At 33.3% G+C, this 16005-nt stretch overlaps 2 protein-coding genes across 3 annotated transcripts; one reads left to right on the top strand and one right to left on the bottom strand.

Annotated features, from left to right (window-relative positions):
* Window positions 1-8585: 8585 nt before the first annotated feature.
* Window positions 8586-11720, top strand: LOC106773241 (homeobox-leucine zipper protein HAT3; the record flags this gene model as incomplete). Its single annotated transcript, XM_014659950.2, has 4 exons — window positions 8586-9254; window positions 9582-9919; window positions 10709-10788; window positions 11414-11720. Coding segments are annotated over exons 1-4 (888 nt in total), but the record flags the coding sequence as incomplete, so codon positions are not given.
* On the bottom strand, window positions 11662-15769 carry LOC106773902 (actin-related protein 2/3 complex subunit 5A; the record flags this gene model as incomplete). Of its 2 annotated transcripts, XM_022786206.1 has the most annotated exon segments (3): window positions 11662-11761; window positions 14258-14378; window positions 15669-15769. In XM_022786206.1, coding segments are annotated over 3 exon segments (258 nt in total), but the record flags the coding sequence as incomplete, so codon positions are not given.
* Between the last annotated feature and the right edge of the window lie 236 nt (window positions 15770-16005).

Raw genomic sequence — 16005 nt, 5'->3', positions numbered from 1 at the left:
AAAAAAAAAAAAAACTTATTATAAATTCATGGACTAACATATAAAATACTTTCAACAAATTGTTGTTGATATGATTTTTTATAGTACTCACTCTAAAGTTTAATAATTTATAACTTAATTTGAGGTATAATAATTTTTTATACATAATAGTTATGAAATTTTATAGAAACTATAGACTTTTTTGTTTATTAAATGGTTACTAATAATTAATATTGGTAAGATTATGTTGAAAAAAAAAAAAAACCTTCATTCTTAACAGCACCACACCAGTAAAAACACATTTACTATATACACGTGTATTAATTTTATTTTTTTTATAATAAATTCTTTTGTTGTAAATAAATTTTATTTATTTTACATGTAATTTTAAAATTAAAAAAATTAACTTTTGAAAAAACAGTCGAATAAAAAAGTAATTAAATTTAAAAACTGATCAAAGTGTAAACTGATAAAATAATGATATTAATTTAAAAAATTCATTTAAAGAAATAAAATTAAAAAATAAATATAGACACGAAAAGAAATTCTCTTTATATATACAGTATTTAGATATGGATTTAAAAATGTATTTCCAAAAACAATAAATAAATAAATATATATATATATATATATATATATATATATATATATTTATACTGAGAATAAATTTTAATATTATATAGTTTTAATATAAATATTTTTGTTATAAATGTATTTTATTATTTTAAAACACATAAACATATAAATATTTTTTTAGAGTTTTTTTTACTTCTTTTTAAGGATTTTTTCTTTGTGTTAATATGTTTAAAGATTGTAGATTGTCTGAGTGATCTTCATGACGAGATCTTCAAGTTTAACTGATCAGTTTCTTACATAGAGTAAGTTGATTTTTTACTCATCTTTTTGGGTTTATTTCGTCTTCCTTACATGTTAGACCTTTTTGTTTTAAATGTAAAGTTTAAGTCTTTTATAAGACTATCTGTTGAAAAGTGATTCTAACCGTGTACACTTATTGTGTTTATGTGGTCCATAGGAGCATATAGGACTTCTTGTGCGTTTAGAGCTATTTTAGGCTTTCTAGAGTGATTTGATTATCTATCAGGTAAGGGAAGCTAAATTACCTTGCTTTTAAGTTTCTGGTGAGTTAAGAATCTAAGTTGCATGTTTGAGTTGCTTGAAATTGGTTGAAATGTTGATAGTAGTGTTTGTGTTGATGAAATATAACATGTTGAGTTTAGTCAGAAGCTTTGAATCGTTTTTAGTGATTGAATGTTGAAATGTTGGTATATTGTGTGATTGAGATTTCATCTGAGGCGAATTGAGTCATTTTATTTTAAGTATTTGGAAAACACTATAAGGGGAGGAGGGGGGGGGGGTTGAATAGTTTTATAGGAAAACTTTTCACAAAGGAGATAATTTAACAACTTTGTCAAGGATTAAAAGATTTATATACGTTTGACGTGAAAGTTCTGTTCAAGCTATAAGTTCTCAAACAAATATTTTTCAACAGTTTAAACATATTTGTTGCAGCTTTTTATAAAGTTAACTCTTAATAAAATGAGGTTTGATGACAAAAGCTTTTAAAATGGTTAAGATAATACACAACTGCGGGATTTTTAATAGAATAATTTAGTAAGATTAATGTAATAAACACAAAATCATTTTTATATTGGTTTACTCCACCGAGCTACGTCCAATTCTCCTTTAAGACCTCTTAGAGGGTTCCACTATAATTTTCAACAAGATTACAATTGAGTATTCTCACCACTCCCAGTATCTCCTAGTCAAACCAAGTAACCCCCGTTACTCTTACTAGAACCGAGTTTCACCCACTCCTAGTTGTGCAATATTCTTCACCCATTCCTGGTTTCTACTAGACAAACCTGTGTAGATATTGTGTAACCCCACCAAGTTAAGTGTTAAGTGTTTGGATTCTCTTCAGAATTTGTAATCAAACATATCGCTTACAAGTCCATAAACGATTGCTCTAATCGAAAGGATGTGTATATAAAATAATTCAATCTAATAGACTTTTAGAGTTTTCTCTCTTCTTACAACAGTAACTCATGTTTCTATGACATTGCGGTAACCAAAGTTGCGAGAACTATAAAAAATGGTGGCAGAAGTTTTTAGGGATGTCCTCATTACAAGGTATTGTTCCCCTCACTCTTTTTTCATTTCATGCTCCCTTCACTCTATGTATTTGTTGATAGATTCCCTCACTTGGTGAATAACAGGCTGGGTGTTCAAGTGGGAGCTTGTGTAATTTTTTCAAATGGTGTTCTGAAGAAGACGTTGATGAAAAAGACTGTACAATTGCAAGGCAAAGGAGGTTGATTAGTGATATGCAAAATGTAGTGAAGGGATTGCAGAAAAAGATGAAATTTGTAGTTGTAGCTTTCTTTGTTTCTTTTGTACTGAACCTTGTGATGTTGAGCTTCTGTTTAGGATGATTTGGTTAGGTGGGCAAAGTGGGCGTTTATGTGTACGTGAATGGATACCATTCACCATTGGGCGTGTATGTTTTGGTTCGTGTAATTCTTCATGTTTTGGTTCAGTAGTGCAATGTATTATTTACCATTGACCAGTGCCAATTTTAATGCCAGTTATTGAGTGTTTCGTGTTTGAATAAGTCCCTAATTTGCTTTAAAATTTTTGAAAATAGTCCTTATTGTATATGACAATGATGACAGGGTTGTTCCAGCAAAATACAAAAATATTGTTGTTCCAGAACAATACATAAGGAAATAAATAAAGTACTTGTGCTTACATTATAACAGTACATAAGCAAAGTGGTTTTTACCATCAAAGTCAATCAAAATAGATCATTATGACAATAACAGCAGTGTTTTTGACCATCAAAGTCAACCAAAATACATAACCAAAGTACTTTAATCCATAACCAAAATACATAAGCAAAGTACTTAAATCCATAACCAAAAAACATAACCAAAGTACTTAAATAAAGTTGTTCCAGTAGTGTTTTTGAGCAATAAAGTCATCCAAAAAGGATCACTATGAGTAACTAAGTACGTGATCTTCTACAATCTAATTTTTTTCTCGACGTTGGTGGTGCCTCTGATGTTGCAGGAGGAGATTGGGTAGTTGGTGGTGGTTGTGATGCTGCAGGAGGAGAGTGGGTAGTTGGTGGTGCCTCTGATGGTGCAGGAGGAGATTGGCTACTCGGAGGTGGTTGTGATGGTTGAGTTTGGTCTGCTGGCTGGGGACGAAAAGGGCAATTGCTTTTGTTGTGGCCCCTTTGACGGCATATGTTGCATTTTTTCCTGTGACCTCCAACACGCATTTGGGTGTCATTTTTAGTTAGCTCCCATGGCTCCAACCTCCTTTTTTTCTTTGGCCTCCCTGGCAACTTCCTCATAACAGGTGGTAGAACATCAGGGTAGGGTGTTCTTTCCCATAGCAAGTGGCCATTGATTGGGAAAATTATGGATGCATACGCCTCTTCATATGTGGATCTTCTAAACCAAGTGGGTATTAAATCTTTTGCGTCTTCACTGGAGTAGTTGATTGTTGTAATTGCGTGACAGCATGGGATGGCAGTTATCATCCACTTTCTGCAGCTACAGTCTCTAGTGTCTAGGTCGACAATGAACTTGTTGCAAGGGGATGAAGTGTGACTAACCTCAAATATCTTTCTCGCAGACCAACTGGAATAAATTAATGTGGTCAGCAATTGCATATGAACATAGATGTATATGAACAGAAATGAGGAAATTACCTTGGCACCCAAAATCTAGATAAACTTGATTCTTTTTGAAGTCTTTTTTTTATTTTTGGGCATATTGTGAAATCCATGGAGGCCACCTTGCTCCTGTTAGTGACCCATCTTTTCATGAGATAAACTCTGATTTCCTCTAGCGTGGTGATAATTGGTTTTCTCTAGCATTAACAAGAACACTGTTGAAAGCTTCACCGATGTTGTTATCTAGGGTGTCACACATTGCTTGACCTGTGAAGCGAGATCTTGACCAAAATCTGTTACACAAAAGTTTCCAATATAGGTTACGTAACATGCATGAATGACTGAAATATGCATGAGTGACTGAAATATGCATGANTTACCTTGGGGGAATGGCTATCNGGTACTTGTATGCTTCNACATTGACTTCTTTAATTTTTAGCATCTCTCTCTCCCAAGCTTGGGGATATGTGGCTGTGGCAGCCCTCCACATGAGATTCTTTAATATTTGACCACCAAACCTTTTTCTAAAATTGGAATACAGGTGCCTCAAGCATAATCTCTGTTCTGCCCTAGGAAGAAGCTCTTGGATTGCTGGCACTAATCCCTGTGTACAAAGGATTACAATTAACAAAGCATAAATTGACAAAGCATAAATTATATAATAATGTAATGATGATGTCATTTACCTTTTGCTGGTCCGACATCCATGTGCATCTTCCACAGACTTTACTTCCCCCTAGGTCTTCAATTAATAACTACAAAAGCCAACTCCAACTGTCTTTGTTTTCCACTTCTACAACTGCATAGGCAAGGGGTAACATTTGCTCGTTTGGGTCCCTACCCACAGCAGTAAGCACCTCCCCCTTGAACTGACCTTTCAAGAAGCAACCATCTAAACAAATAATGGGTCTACAGCTAATGAAACTGTTTTTACAAGCTTTGAGACAAACGTAAATTCTTTCGAAGATTGGGTCACCATTAGCTGAGTCAACTTGAACCTTCACTGTTGACCCTGGGTTACTCCTCAACAACTCATGTCCATAGTCATGGATCCTTTTAAACTGATCCTTGAAATCTCCTTCAAGTTGTCTTGATGCAATTAACTTAGCTCATCTTGCCTTCGAAATTGTCACATTTGAATTCCACTTCCTTAACGCTTTACTGCGTATCTCTTTTACCTTTAAATTTGGATTGTCAACTAAAGACTTATCTAGTTCCTGACTCAACCATTTAACATTCATTAGTTTAATATTTAGTTGCCTACTGCAAGTATGGGTGTCTATTATCTTCCTCAGTTGCCAAATTTTGCGTGATGGCAAATACCCACAATAAGCTAGCCATGGGCACTTACATTGGGCACCCGTGCATCTGACCTTGACCCTACGGTTATCATTTTTCACAAATTTTAGACCCCTCCCAGCATGAACCGCATACCTTCTTATGGCATCCTTAAACTCATCCTTTGAACTAAATATCATGCCCACTTCCCACCTATAATCTGTCATGGACTTCTGCTGTGCATACTTCGAAAAGGGACCAACACATACTCTACCATCAATTCCATCCTCCTCACTTCCACTGTTTTCTGGAGTTAATAGAACATCAGACTCCCATTCACCGTCTGATAAACCCCTTCCATGTTCCTATGCTTCAACAACATTGTCCACTTCCACTTCTTCTTCACTTTCAACTTCTCCTTCTTCACTGTCAAATTCTTCTTCTTCACTGTCAATCACTGGTTCACTGTCATGTTCTTTTTCAGTGTCAACTTCACCTTCACTTTGATCCTCAACTTCAACATCACTGTCAACATTGACTTCCTCATTCTCAACCTCAACTCGACCCTCAACACAGTCATTCTGAACCTCAACTCCAGCCTGAACACCCTCATTCAAGACCTCCAATGCAGCCTCAGTATCAACCTGAACTCCAGCCTGAACACCCTCATTCAAGACCTCCACTGCAGCCTCAGTATCAACCTCAACTCCAGCCTGAACACCCTCATTCTCAACTCCACCTTCATTCTCAACATCCAATCCATCCTCAACAGCCTTGTCTTGTTCGACTTCTTGGACCCCAACCCCACTACCCTCACCACTATCTGCGGGTCCTTCACATAAGTAAAGCATATTATCATCATTATTTTCTACTACCTCTGGATTGTCCACCCCATGTACAACATACAAGTTTACTTTCCCCAAATAATGAGCCACTTTCATCATGTTCATAGCCCCTTTATCATCAGTCAAATTGTGTAATACATGTTGAACGTTGTAATATAAGTCTTCTACTTTAATGTAACCCATCTGCTAAAGGGAACTTACTATTCCAAAATAGCACCATTTGTCAGGGTCAACGTCCCAATGTGCTATCTCCCCACCTATATACTTAAATGGCTCATCTTTTATCAAGGTCCCACCATGGTGGACCACTACAAGAAGCCTGTCATCAGACATCCCAACACTAACCCTGCAAATGCAAAGTGGGAGACCACTACATTAACATAAAGAATGACCTATGGGATCACTATCAACCATGAACGACAACTTTTCCCACAAAACACTTTAACCCATACTTAAAAACCCCCCAAAAATCGACAACGATCACAAACAAACAATTAAAGAAATTCACAAAAATATAACCATAAAACCGACAACGATCATAAACATACTAACCTCTGTTTTGCGATTTTGGTTCTTCACCTTCAATGACAACTAATATTTACAAACCTTGCACCAGCAACTTTCTCCCAATTCGCAATTTTGATTCTTCACCAAAGTAACCTAACCCCTCTTTTAACTTCTGAAACACCAAATTCGTTTTAACCTACCCCCAAATTCGCGATTTTCATTTTAATTTCACATGTTAAAAAAATAAAATAAATCACAGTGCCACCAATTCATCTATAACTGACACGTATTGAGCATGGACCAGGGTGGAAGTGACACCTAATGAGCCTTGGACCAGGTGGCAACTCTGACGTTAAGTTTTTAACGTTAACCAAAAGGACTAACGTGCACATTTTTTTCAAGAGGTGGGACTATTTGTTACATTTTAAAAAACTTAAGATGCTTTTGAACAAAACCCCTCTTTCGAGGGATCAAAATAGGTATTAAACCTATTATTTTTTAGTAATGAAAATCATTAATGATTCCACAAACATGGAATCTACATACATGAATTCAAATCTTTAAAAGAATGTCTCAAAAATCCAACTAATCTAGCATCATATTATAATGTCAATATGTTATGGATGTAGAGTTGACATGATAGAAAAGAAAAGACTTTTTCACACTTTGAGTTGATGATCTCTAAGTTAGTAACCAAGTAAATGTTCAAAACCAGCACTTAAGTTTTAGTATCAACACTTGGAAATAAGGAAATATTGAGTTAATGCAAAGGTCATTGAAATATATTTTCTAATTTTCTAATAGGATATCCATTTTCTCTTATACCTTGGAATATTTAAGAATGATTTCAAGATTACAAATTATTTGGTAAAAAATAAACACTACAATTTTTATTCTTATTGTCATCTATGATTTTAGAAGTAATTCTGAATTTACATAATAGGAGTACATTAGACTGCCAGTTATGACACATTTCTGTCTTTGAGTGTCTCACTTGAAAAAATATGAGAGATCTTAGATAAATTTTATAATAATTAATGTCATTTTTATGTTTTATATTTAGCAATAGTGGGACCCATTTAATGATGACACAAAAACATACATCTAGCTATCTATCATCATCTCTATGATGAGATCATGATTCCAAAGTGAAATCACATCTTTTTCTCCCTCTTCTACTCTACAAATTCATCAGTCAATCATGAAAAAAAAAGAACAACTTTTTTCTTTTCAACTCAACAGAACACAAGCAAACCACATGACTATCATACTACATAAATTGGTAAAATAATAATACAATTTATGATTCTTAATATAAATAACTTATGAAAATAAATTTGGGATTTTGTAATAGTATTGTTGCACTGAACATGTACAACTCTGATGTTAGAATAAATTAAAATTATCTCTTTATTGATTTTATAGAAAATACCATTTTTTAAAAAGAGTTAGAAGATTAAAAAATAAAACTACCTATATTTATCAAATTAAGTGTTGTTTTAAATAAAAAAATGACATCAATGATAACTAATATTACTTCTAAGATTTTCTTATTTTAGTATTAGATTTCAATTCTACTCTTAAATAATATATATATATATATATATATATATATTAATATTAGTATGAATAAGTATATATATTGACCATATAATATATTTTACACACTATTATTAAATGAAAAGTATGTTTGTATAAAAAAAAATACTTTTCAAGTAAGGATTAAATTTTTTGAAACTGCTATAATATTATTTTATACCATATTTGTACTTTTATATAAAAAATATAGTTTTTAAAATTATTTTACTTTATGGTTAGTAAGACTATTTTTTATTTTATTAAACAAATAATTCTATTTTGTGATTCTGGATCTAAACAATAATTGATGTAATTCCTTTGTTCAAACTAATTAATTAATTTTTATTTTAAATATTCTTATTTCAAAATATGTGCTTGAAAGTACAATTTGTTTTTATTGATCATACATGTTTATTAAACTCTTTAAATATAAATATTAAAATTAAAATTAAGATAAATAAGCTACAAATAATACATTTTATTAATATTAATAGATAAAACTAAATAACACAAGCTAAATGTTTTAAATCCATCATAAAATTCTTATCCTATTTAATTTTTTAATAAAAAGAAAAGAAAATATCTTTAACTGGTTGCAGGTAGTAATGCATGCTTAAATAAAGGTGCATTAAATATCTTAGAGTGCATTGTAACTAAAACCATAAAATTTAAAGTTGGTCAACTTANAAATATAAAAATCCTAAATTAGGTAAGTTACTTCTGTTCTAATTACCTTTAACCCTATGCAATAAATGAATTTCGGAACTCCAAAAACAACACTTGAATGCATCATTCTCATCTTTTTCACAGCACAACACAACCATGGTTAAAAAGCAACCACATTTTCATGGTATATGTATCAAAGCTTTGAAATTCATCATAGGACAATGTTGCTTTGTAGTACCCAGTACAAGCCATGTCATATGATGATTGAACCAATTTGGCTCTCTGACACATCTCATCATTAACTCTATTGTGCCTAATTACTCTTTCTCAGCTTTCTCTTTCACACCCTCTTCAGTAGTATTTATCTCTCTCTGTATATATCTATATATCTATAGATATACACACACGCACTTCTGTGTTCTGTTCTTTTCCTGTTCTTCAAAAAGCTTCCTTCACTGCCACTAAAGTCTACCCCATTTGCTAATCTCTTCTACACAGTCCAAAATCAAAGAAAAGTCTACACTTTGACACAACAATGGCTGAAAAAGATGATGGGTTGGGATTGGGGTTGAGTTTGAGATNGGGAGAAAATGATGATAATAACAGGAATGAACAACACCCTTTCAAAATGCACAAACCTCCTCAACCTGTTCCAAGCCAAAGGGCTTCTTCTTTCAATAGTGTGTTCCATTTCCATGGTAAAGTTTCTAATCACAATCTCTCCATTTTTTTCAATTCATTTCTTCATGTTTTTGACTTGTTTCCTTTCCCTTACTTCTAGTTTCCTTCAAATGTTTATTTTTGAAAACACAAAAACTTTCTTTTTTCTTCTTTCATACACATTTTTTTGGCTGAAATAAGAAACCCATTTCTCATAATTTTCATGCTGTGAAGAACACTCATCCTTGATCTTTTTGTTGATATTTTAGTAGAAAATCATGCAAACAGGAACAAGATGTTTTCTTTTTTCTATTTTTTATAAAGTTTGACATTTTTGTTAAACTAAACCTTTTATCATTGCTAAGGTGCGTCTCATGTGACCAATCGAAGCTCTGAGCCACCACCGTTCTTCTTTGGAATAGACGTGAACTTGCCGCCACCACCACCGTCATCGGTGTTACCATGCTACGAGGAGAACGGTGTGTCTTCGCCGAACAGTGCAGTTTCGAGCATCAGTGGGAAAAGGAGNGAAAGAGAGGAGAATGAGAGAGGATCATGTTCTCGAGGCGGAAGTGAAGATGATGATGGCGGAGGGTGTGGTGGTGATGCCGATGGGGACACATCCAGGAAGAAGCTGAGGTTGTTGAAAGAACAGGCCTTGGTTCTTGAAGAAACATTCAAGGAACACAACACTTTGAATCCTGTGAGTCAAAGATAATAAAATTTTTGTAATTTTTATTGCAATGGTAATGCCTATTTTGGAATAATCAAACTCGTAACCACAAAACTTAGATACTGCTTCTTTAAGTGATTTGGGTGTTGTTTGATTTAGAATTGAAGTTTATGCAATGTGCTACAAAAGAGATTTTNGTCCAAATAGATTCCTGATTGAATATTTGCTGTTAGTCATTTTAGGCTGAAAGTGTGTTCAAAGTTATGTAGAACTGAACACCTTGAAGCTGAAAATATGGTGGCGGTGACATAACACCAATAGCATTACATTCCATCCAAAATGGTGGTCTTAATGAGGCAAGACGAAACCATATACCTTTCATCCGAAATTGTGGTCATGGTGACAAAAAAACCGAGAACCTTTTGGCAGAAATTGTGCATAACCGAGAACCTTTCTGCAGAAATTATGGTTATAGTACGACTATTGTGGCTGAAATTGTGGTTGCAGTCATCTTAAAGCCTTACATGAATTCTTCAAATAAATGAAGAAAAATCCTTATTTAGCATAACTTACTTCTTAATCTCGTTTAAATTGACTTTAATGTCTAACTTTTGTAATAAATCATTCCAACTTTCTTCTTTAAACAAAGTGACAGTAAAATTATTGAGGAAAGTCATTGAAATTGTAAAATTCAGTTGCTAAATCAAACTTTGTTTATAATTTCAGGATAGCATGAGGTTTATTCTGAATTATTCATTTGTGTTGGAAGTATGATTCAATGCTGGCATTTAGTCTCAAAATTATTTTTGTTATTTGTAGAAACAAAAGCAAGCTTTGGCAAAACAGTTGAATCTGAGTCCTAGACANGTTGAAGTGTGGTTTCAAAACAGAAGAGCAAGGTGAGGATTTTCATCCAAGGGACATTCTTGATGCTTTTGCATATGATTACTGAATGATGAATATTGTGTTGTGACATTGTTTACTGTCTTTCTTCAAACAAGTTTTTGTAATATGTATGCCCCACTGTGTTATGTATTTAGAAGGATTTCTTGTTCCCCATCAATGTCATTCTTCTTTAACAGTAACTTCAAGACAACTCCAACTTTCATGATGAGATTTGACCAATTTGAATGTGATCAATAACACAACTTTTGTGAGACATCAAAGTATATAAAGTTGTGGATGNTTTAGATTTTAAGGCATGTGTAAATAACTTACATGTGTATGCTGGGGCCCACAGCACTGACAAACATGTAGTGATTTGGTGATGATGGATTTTGAAGTCAAATTTTGGAACCTTTGGTGTTTACTTGAGTTCATTAATGTTTTCATTAGTTAATGGAAGTACACAAATTTCCAACATTACAATGATAAGCTAATAAAATGATACAAACTTGTAAAGTAAAGTGTGATTTTCAACGAAAATTGATGTGGCTTTGTTGTTGTGTGTCGTGTCACGTGTTACTTTGTCTTGCATTGTGTAATGAAAAAAAGAAAGTGATGTGAATGCTTTTGGTTCAATAGGACCAAGCTGAAGCAGACTGAAGTGGATTGTGAATACTTAAAGAAGTGCTATGAGAATCTAACGGAGGACAATAGGAGGCTACAGAAGGAAGTGCAAGAGCTAAGAGCATTGAAGTTTTCCCCACAGCTNTACATGCACATGAACCCTCCAACCACTCTTACAATGTGNCCTTCCTGTGAGCGTGTTGCTGTCTCATCTGCATCCNCCTCNTCGGCCGCCATGCCTTCTGTGCCGCCTCCAGCCAATCACAANCCATTAAGTCCTACCATCCGGCGGCCGGTGCCNGTCAACCCTTGGGCNGCNNTGTCAATTCAGCANCNTCCNCCACCATAATTTATGACTCCTGGCTGTGGTGNNAGGGTAAAAAGATCAGGATTGAAGCTAAGATATTTTTAGGTGATANACAGAAATGAATGAACAAAATAGATGTTAGATGTTGGTTACTTGCTAGGTATTGAGGTTGGGAAATTCTATTTGCTCCCTTATTTTTTTGTTGCACTTTCCTTTCTTATTTATATTCCAAAAATTAATTTCTAGAATGCACAATACTNTTCTAGAAATTAGTTTTTGGATTGTATAAATACANTTTTGAAAATACATTCCAAAAACTAATTTCCAGAATGTAAAAAAAGGTGGGNATTGTAAAGAGGAAAAAGGGNAGCAAATGGAATCATCATNGTTTTGGCTATNAACTCTTTTTNTCNAGGCTTATTTTATTTTGAGCCTGAATAGAACATGCTTTAGTGAACTTTAGGATGTGTAAAGTTTGGATATGTTAAAGCAGTTAGTGTTTTCNNATGTTAGGCTTGGAAAGATTGAAAAGGGAGTTAGAATAATGTGTTTTATCTTATTTTATTTGTTCCTTTTCATTGGANTTGTGATGCCACATGGTGAGATGAGAGGTGGGATTTTGTGCAAGATANGGGAGGGTGACAGAATCAAANGGATTCCCATGAAGGGATAGTGAGTGTGGTCTCATTTAGAAATGATTTTCNTCATCTTTTGCTCTGATTCCCATCTTTTTTGGTCTAATATGCTTGGGACAAGGGGTTGGGTGAGTCAGATTGTGGGACTCAACTTTGGCTCTTTCTGCACACTTCATTCTCCTTAAGATGTGGATTTCCAATACCCTTTTTCAAGAACTGAACAGTAAACACCAAAGGTAAAAAAAATGTGTGGTTACGCACTAGTGAGTGGTGACAGAGCTTGAATCACCATCATGTCTGTGTGTGTGTGTCAAAGTAAAGTTTTTTCAAAGGGAAGTAACTAACAAGCAAGATTAAAGGTAGCATCATGGGCCATATCAGAGCCATGGCAACAACTTTCAAGTTGTAACTTTGGCCAATGCTGTTTTTGAGAGTGTTTCTCTTTTGGATTTGACTTTGGTTTTTGGTTTTATTATCAGATTTGTTTACAAAGAATTTGTCTGTGTGGCTGGTGCCGTGTGATATTTGATCCACTAATAACTCTTCAACTATTTATTCGTTCCACTTTAAGCTGTTGTTTCCTACTAAAGATAATATTACCTGACATATAGTAATATAAAGCCTATTTAGCAGTTACCATGTGTTGATGTTCAATGTAATGTGAGTTCATTTTCTTTACTTTTTCTGATGAGGTTACATAATTCTTTAAGCATTAAAAGCACTAACAACTCTCTTTAGTGTGTTATAGACATGTTAGATTATTTTGATAATGCATTACAAATAGAATAAATTATAATCACTTTTTATCTGTGTATACGTAGTAAATCAGCAAAATAGGGTATGTGGTGGATTATGGCTGTAATATATTAATTAAATAAATGGATAATTCGGGGGTTAAACCTTTTAAAAGGAAAACAAAAATTGTCCCTTGGATAGCTGAAATATCTAAAAAATAAGCTAAAAAATGAGATGGAGGTGTAGGTGTAATTAATATAGTCTTTTTATACTTCTATATTTCATCAGAATTAATTTCGTTCATGTTATTATTTCAAGTGATATAATGTTACGTAAAAGTCAGGTAGATATTATCTCACGTAAGCTGCAATTAAATATTCCAAATAAGCAAAACCAAAGAATGAAATTGCCAACGTACAAAAATCCACATAAAATAAAACTCAACTTAATTAAAAAAAAAAACATTATCACTAAAAATAAAAACAAAATCAGTATGCAAATTCCGGAAAGTCCAAATCAAACAATATAAAAGAAAAAACTTTAGCATTGGTAATAAGTCTTATTCCACCCTATCTATATTGAAAAATATAGTAATACACTCTTTTTTCATCTATACTTTTGTATTGGGTAAAATTCATGAATCTCACTATATATCTAAGTTGTATATTTCATTTTTCGGATTTCATTCTAAAATTAATGAGATTCACATAGATTTTCGCCAACAAAAAAAAATGTGTTAAAAGGGTCCTAGCATGAAGTTAAAAGTTGGTCAATGGCTTCAAAATTCATTTCAGAGTTCAACTTATGGTATGAGTTTCATTTCTGCACCATATCTCATTCTATTTCACAGAATGTTTTACAATCAAAATGTATTGAAGTTCTCCAAAAGTAATTCAAAACTCTATAGGTCAGGGAAAAATGTGTTTTGTGACAATGCTGGAGGNAAGTTATGAAGTCAGAAGCTCCTCTAAAAGTGCTTTGATGTTTCAGATTTTTCAATGAGTATTGAAAAGGTAAAGTTCATATTACNTTGAATCCAACAATCCAACATTAATATATTTCCCTGATACTTCACTACATTGATTGCTGTAGTCTTGCATAGACAAGAAAAATCAAAAACACCAAANGAAAAGAACAAAAATTTAAAATATAAAGGTAGTTCAGAAATCAAACTGTATTTACAGTATCAGTCAGGAAACGTAGGATGCAACCAAGTCCTGCTTTCTCTGTCAATTTTTCATGAATNCGAAGACATTGATCGCATGTGGGACGATCTCCGGTAGCTAAGCCTCTATACAAGTACCTAAGGAAGATAACCTCTTAGGACAGAAAATGGTGCAAGAATATCATTAGCAATCTACTACTTACAATCATATTGTTAAATACTAGTTCTTTTTCCTAAACAAGTTGTAAAGCACATTAGGCATTGGAAAGGAGGAGAAGCTAGAAACTGGTTTCATGTAAAGGGAACAGGGGATATGCTTATTTTGAAAATAATAGGATACGCTCTTGGTGAATCAAGATGCAGAACTGGAAAAGAATGCTTCCAAGGTGACGGTTTAAAAACCTGACAGGTGTTAAAGTTCTAAGCTGGATCAGTCGAATTAGCAGATTCGGTCTGGCTTTAAAAACAGTGGATAGAGGCATTTCTTTGTGGTATGGACATAGACATGCTATTCTTTTTCTTATGTAAGACAGATATTTTCGGAAATGTTGTGTTTTGTTGTAGGTTTTAAACTTTACAGGAACTGCATGATCTGCATATTAGTATGGCTAAGTCTGATATGCATATTACTGTAACTTCCTAATTTATATATCATCCTATTAGGACTGTAATTTTGTCATAATTACCTTCGAATTATAAATTACAAAACCCAATAAAATCCCTGATAATATTCAATACAAAATTGATATGAAATTTGCTCTCAAAATAACACATACAGAAATCAAAAGGCTTATAAAAAATTAGGACAGCAACGGCCTACAGGAATTCCAGAATGAAATAAGGTTGAATGCAGAATTGTATAGCAGAGAAGATCAAGAGATTATGCCATTTTGTTCCTAATTATTAACCGTTAATTTCCCCACACTATAAAACATCCCTTTAGAATGTTATTCCCACCATCTACATCACAGGTTTACTTTACAAAAGATTATCATTCCATTTCTGAAAATAAAAAATATGTTAATTACAGTCCATATTCCTATACCTAGCCATGATGGGCCTTTAAAGAGGAGGTTTTCATCGGGAAGACAGTAATACTAACGAGACTTGAGTCTTATTGATATCACTTTCAACCTAAAATCTTAAGGTAATGTGTTTATGAGTTTTTATTCTTATATAGTACTCAACTTTTTCAATTTTATCTAATATGGAACTTAGACATACACTTAGATTCTCAACAAGTTGTAACTGTTCTAATGCAGCACATATCATGCAAGGTGGAACACACGCCAAACTACAATGATCATTAACTATAAACCTCATAATTTTAACATCATGCAAGCAATGCTGTACTAAAAAAATGACAAGCTAGCCAAATTAAAACTGAAAAGAAAAAAGAATTCAAGCAAGATATACTTCACCACTCACTTCATTAGGATATCATAGTACTCAGGATCCAATGAAGAAAGCATCCCATCCACATCTTTTATAGCCATTATAGCTCTGTGCACCACAATCCAGTGTGCTGACTGGCAAAAAACAGAGAGACAAAAGGTAAATTAAAATATGCCACAATTTCAAGTTTCAACATATTACAGAAAACTCCATTACAATTGTAAATCTAATCAAAGAAATAGTCTTTACAGGTTGAACTTGGATTTAAAGAGGGTGGGAAACATTGTTTTTGTTTCTCAGCAATCAAAATCAAAGGTATGCTCAAATATTTAAGCATCAAACTCTAAAATGTAAAAAGAAAACATAAAAA

The sequence above is a fragment of the Vigna radiata genome, chromosome 9, assembly GCF_000741045.1.
Source record: "Vigna radiata var. radiata cultivar VC1973A chromosome 9, Vradiata_ver6, whole genome shotgun sequence".
Classification (NCBI taxonomy): Eukaryota; Viridiplantae; Streptophyta; class Magnoliopsida; order Fabales; family Fabaceae; genus Vigna; species Vigna radiata.
Note: the sequence above shows the minus strand (reverse complement) of the source record. Positions and strands in the feature narration are given on the sequence as shown.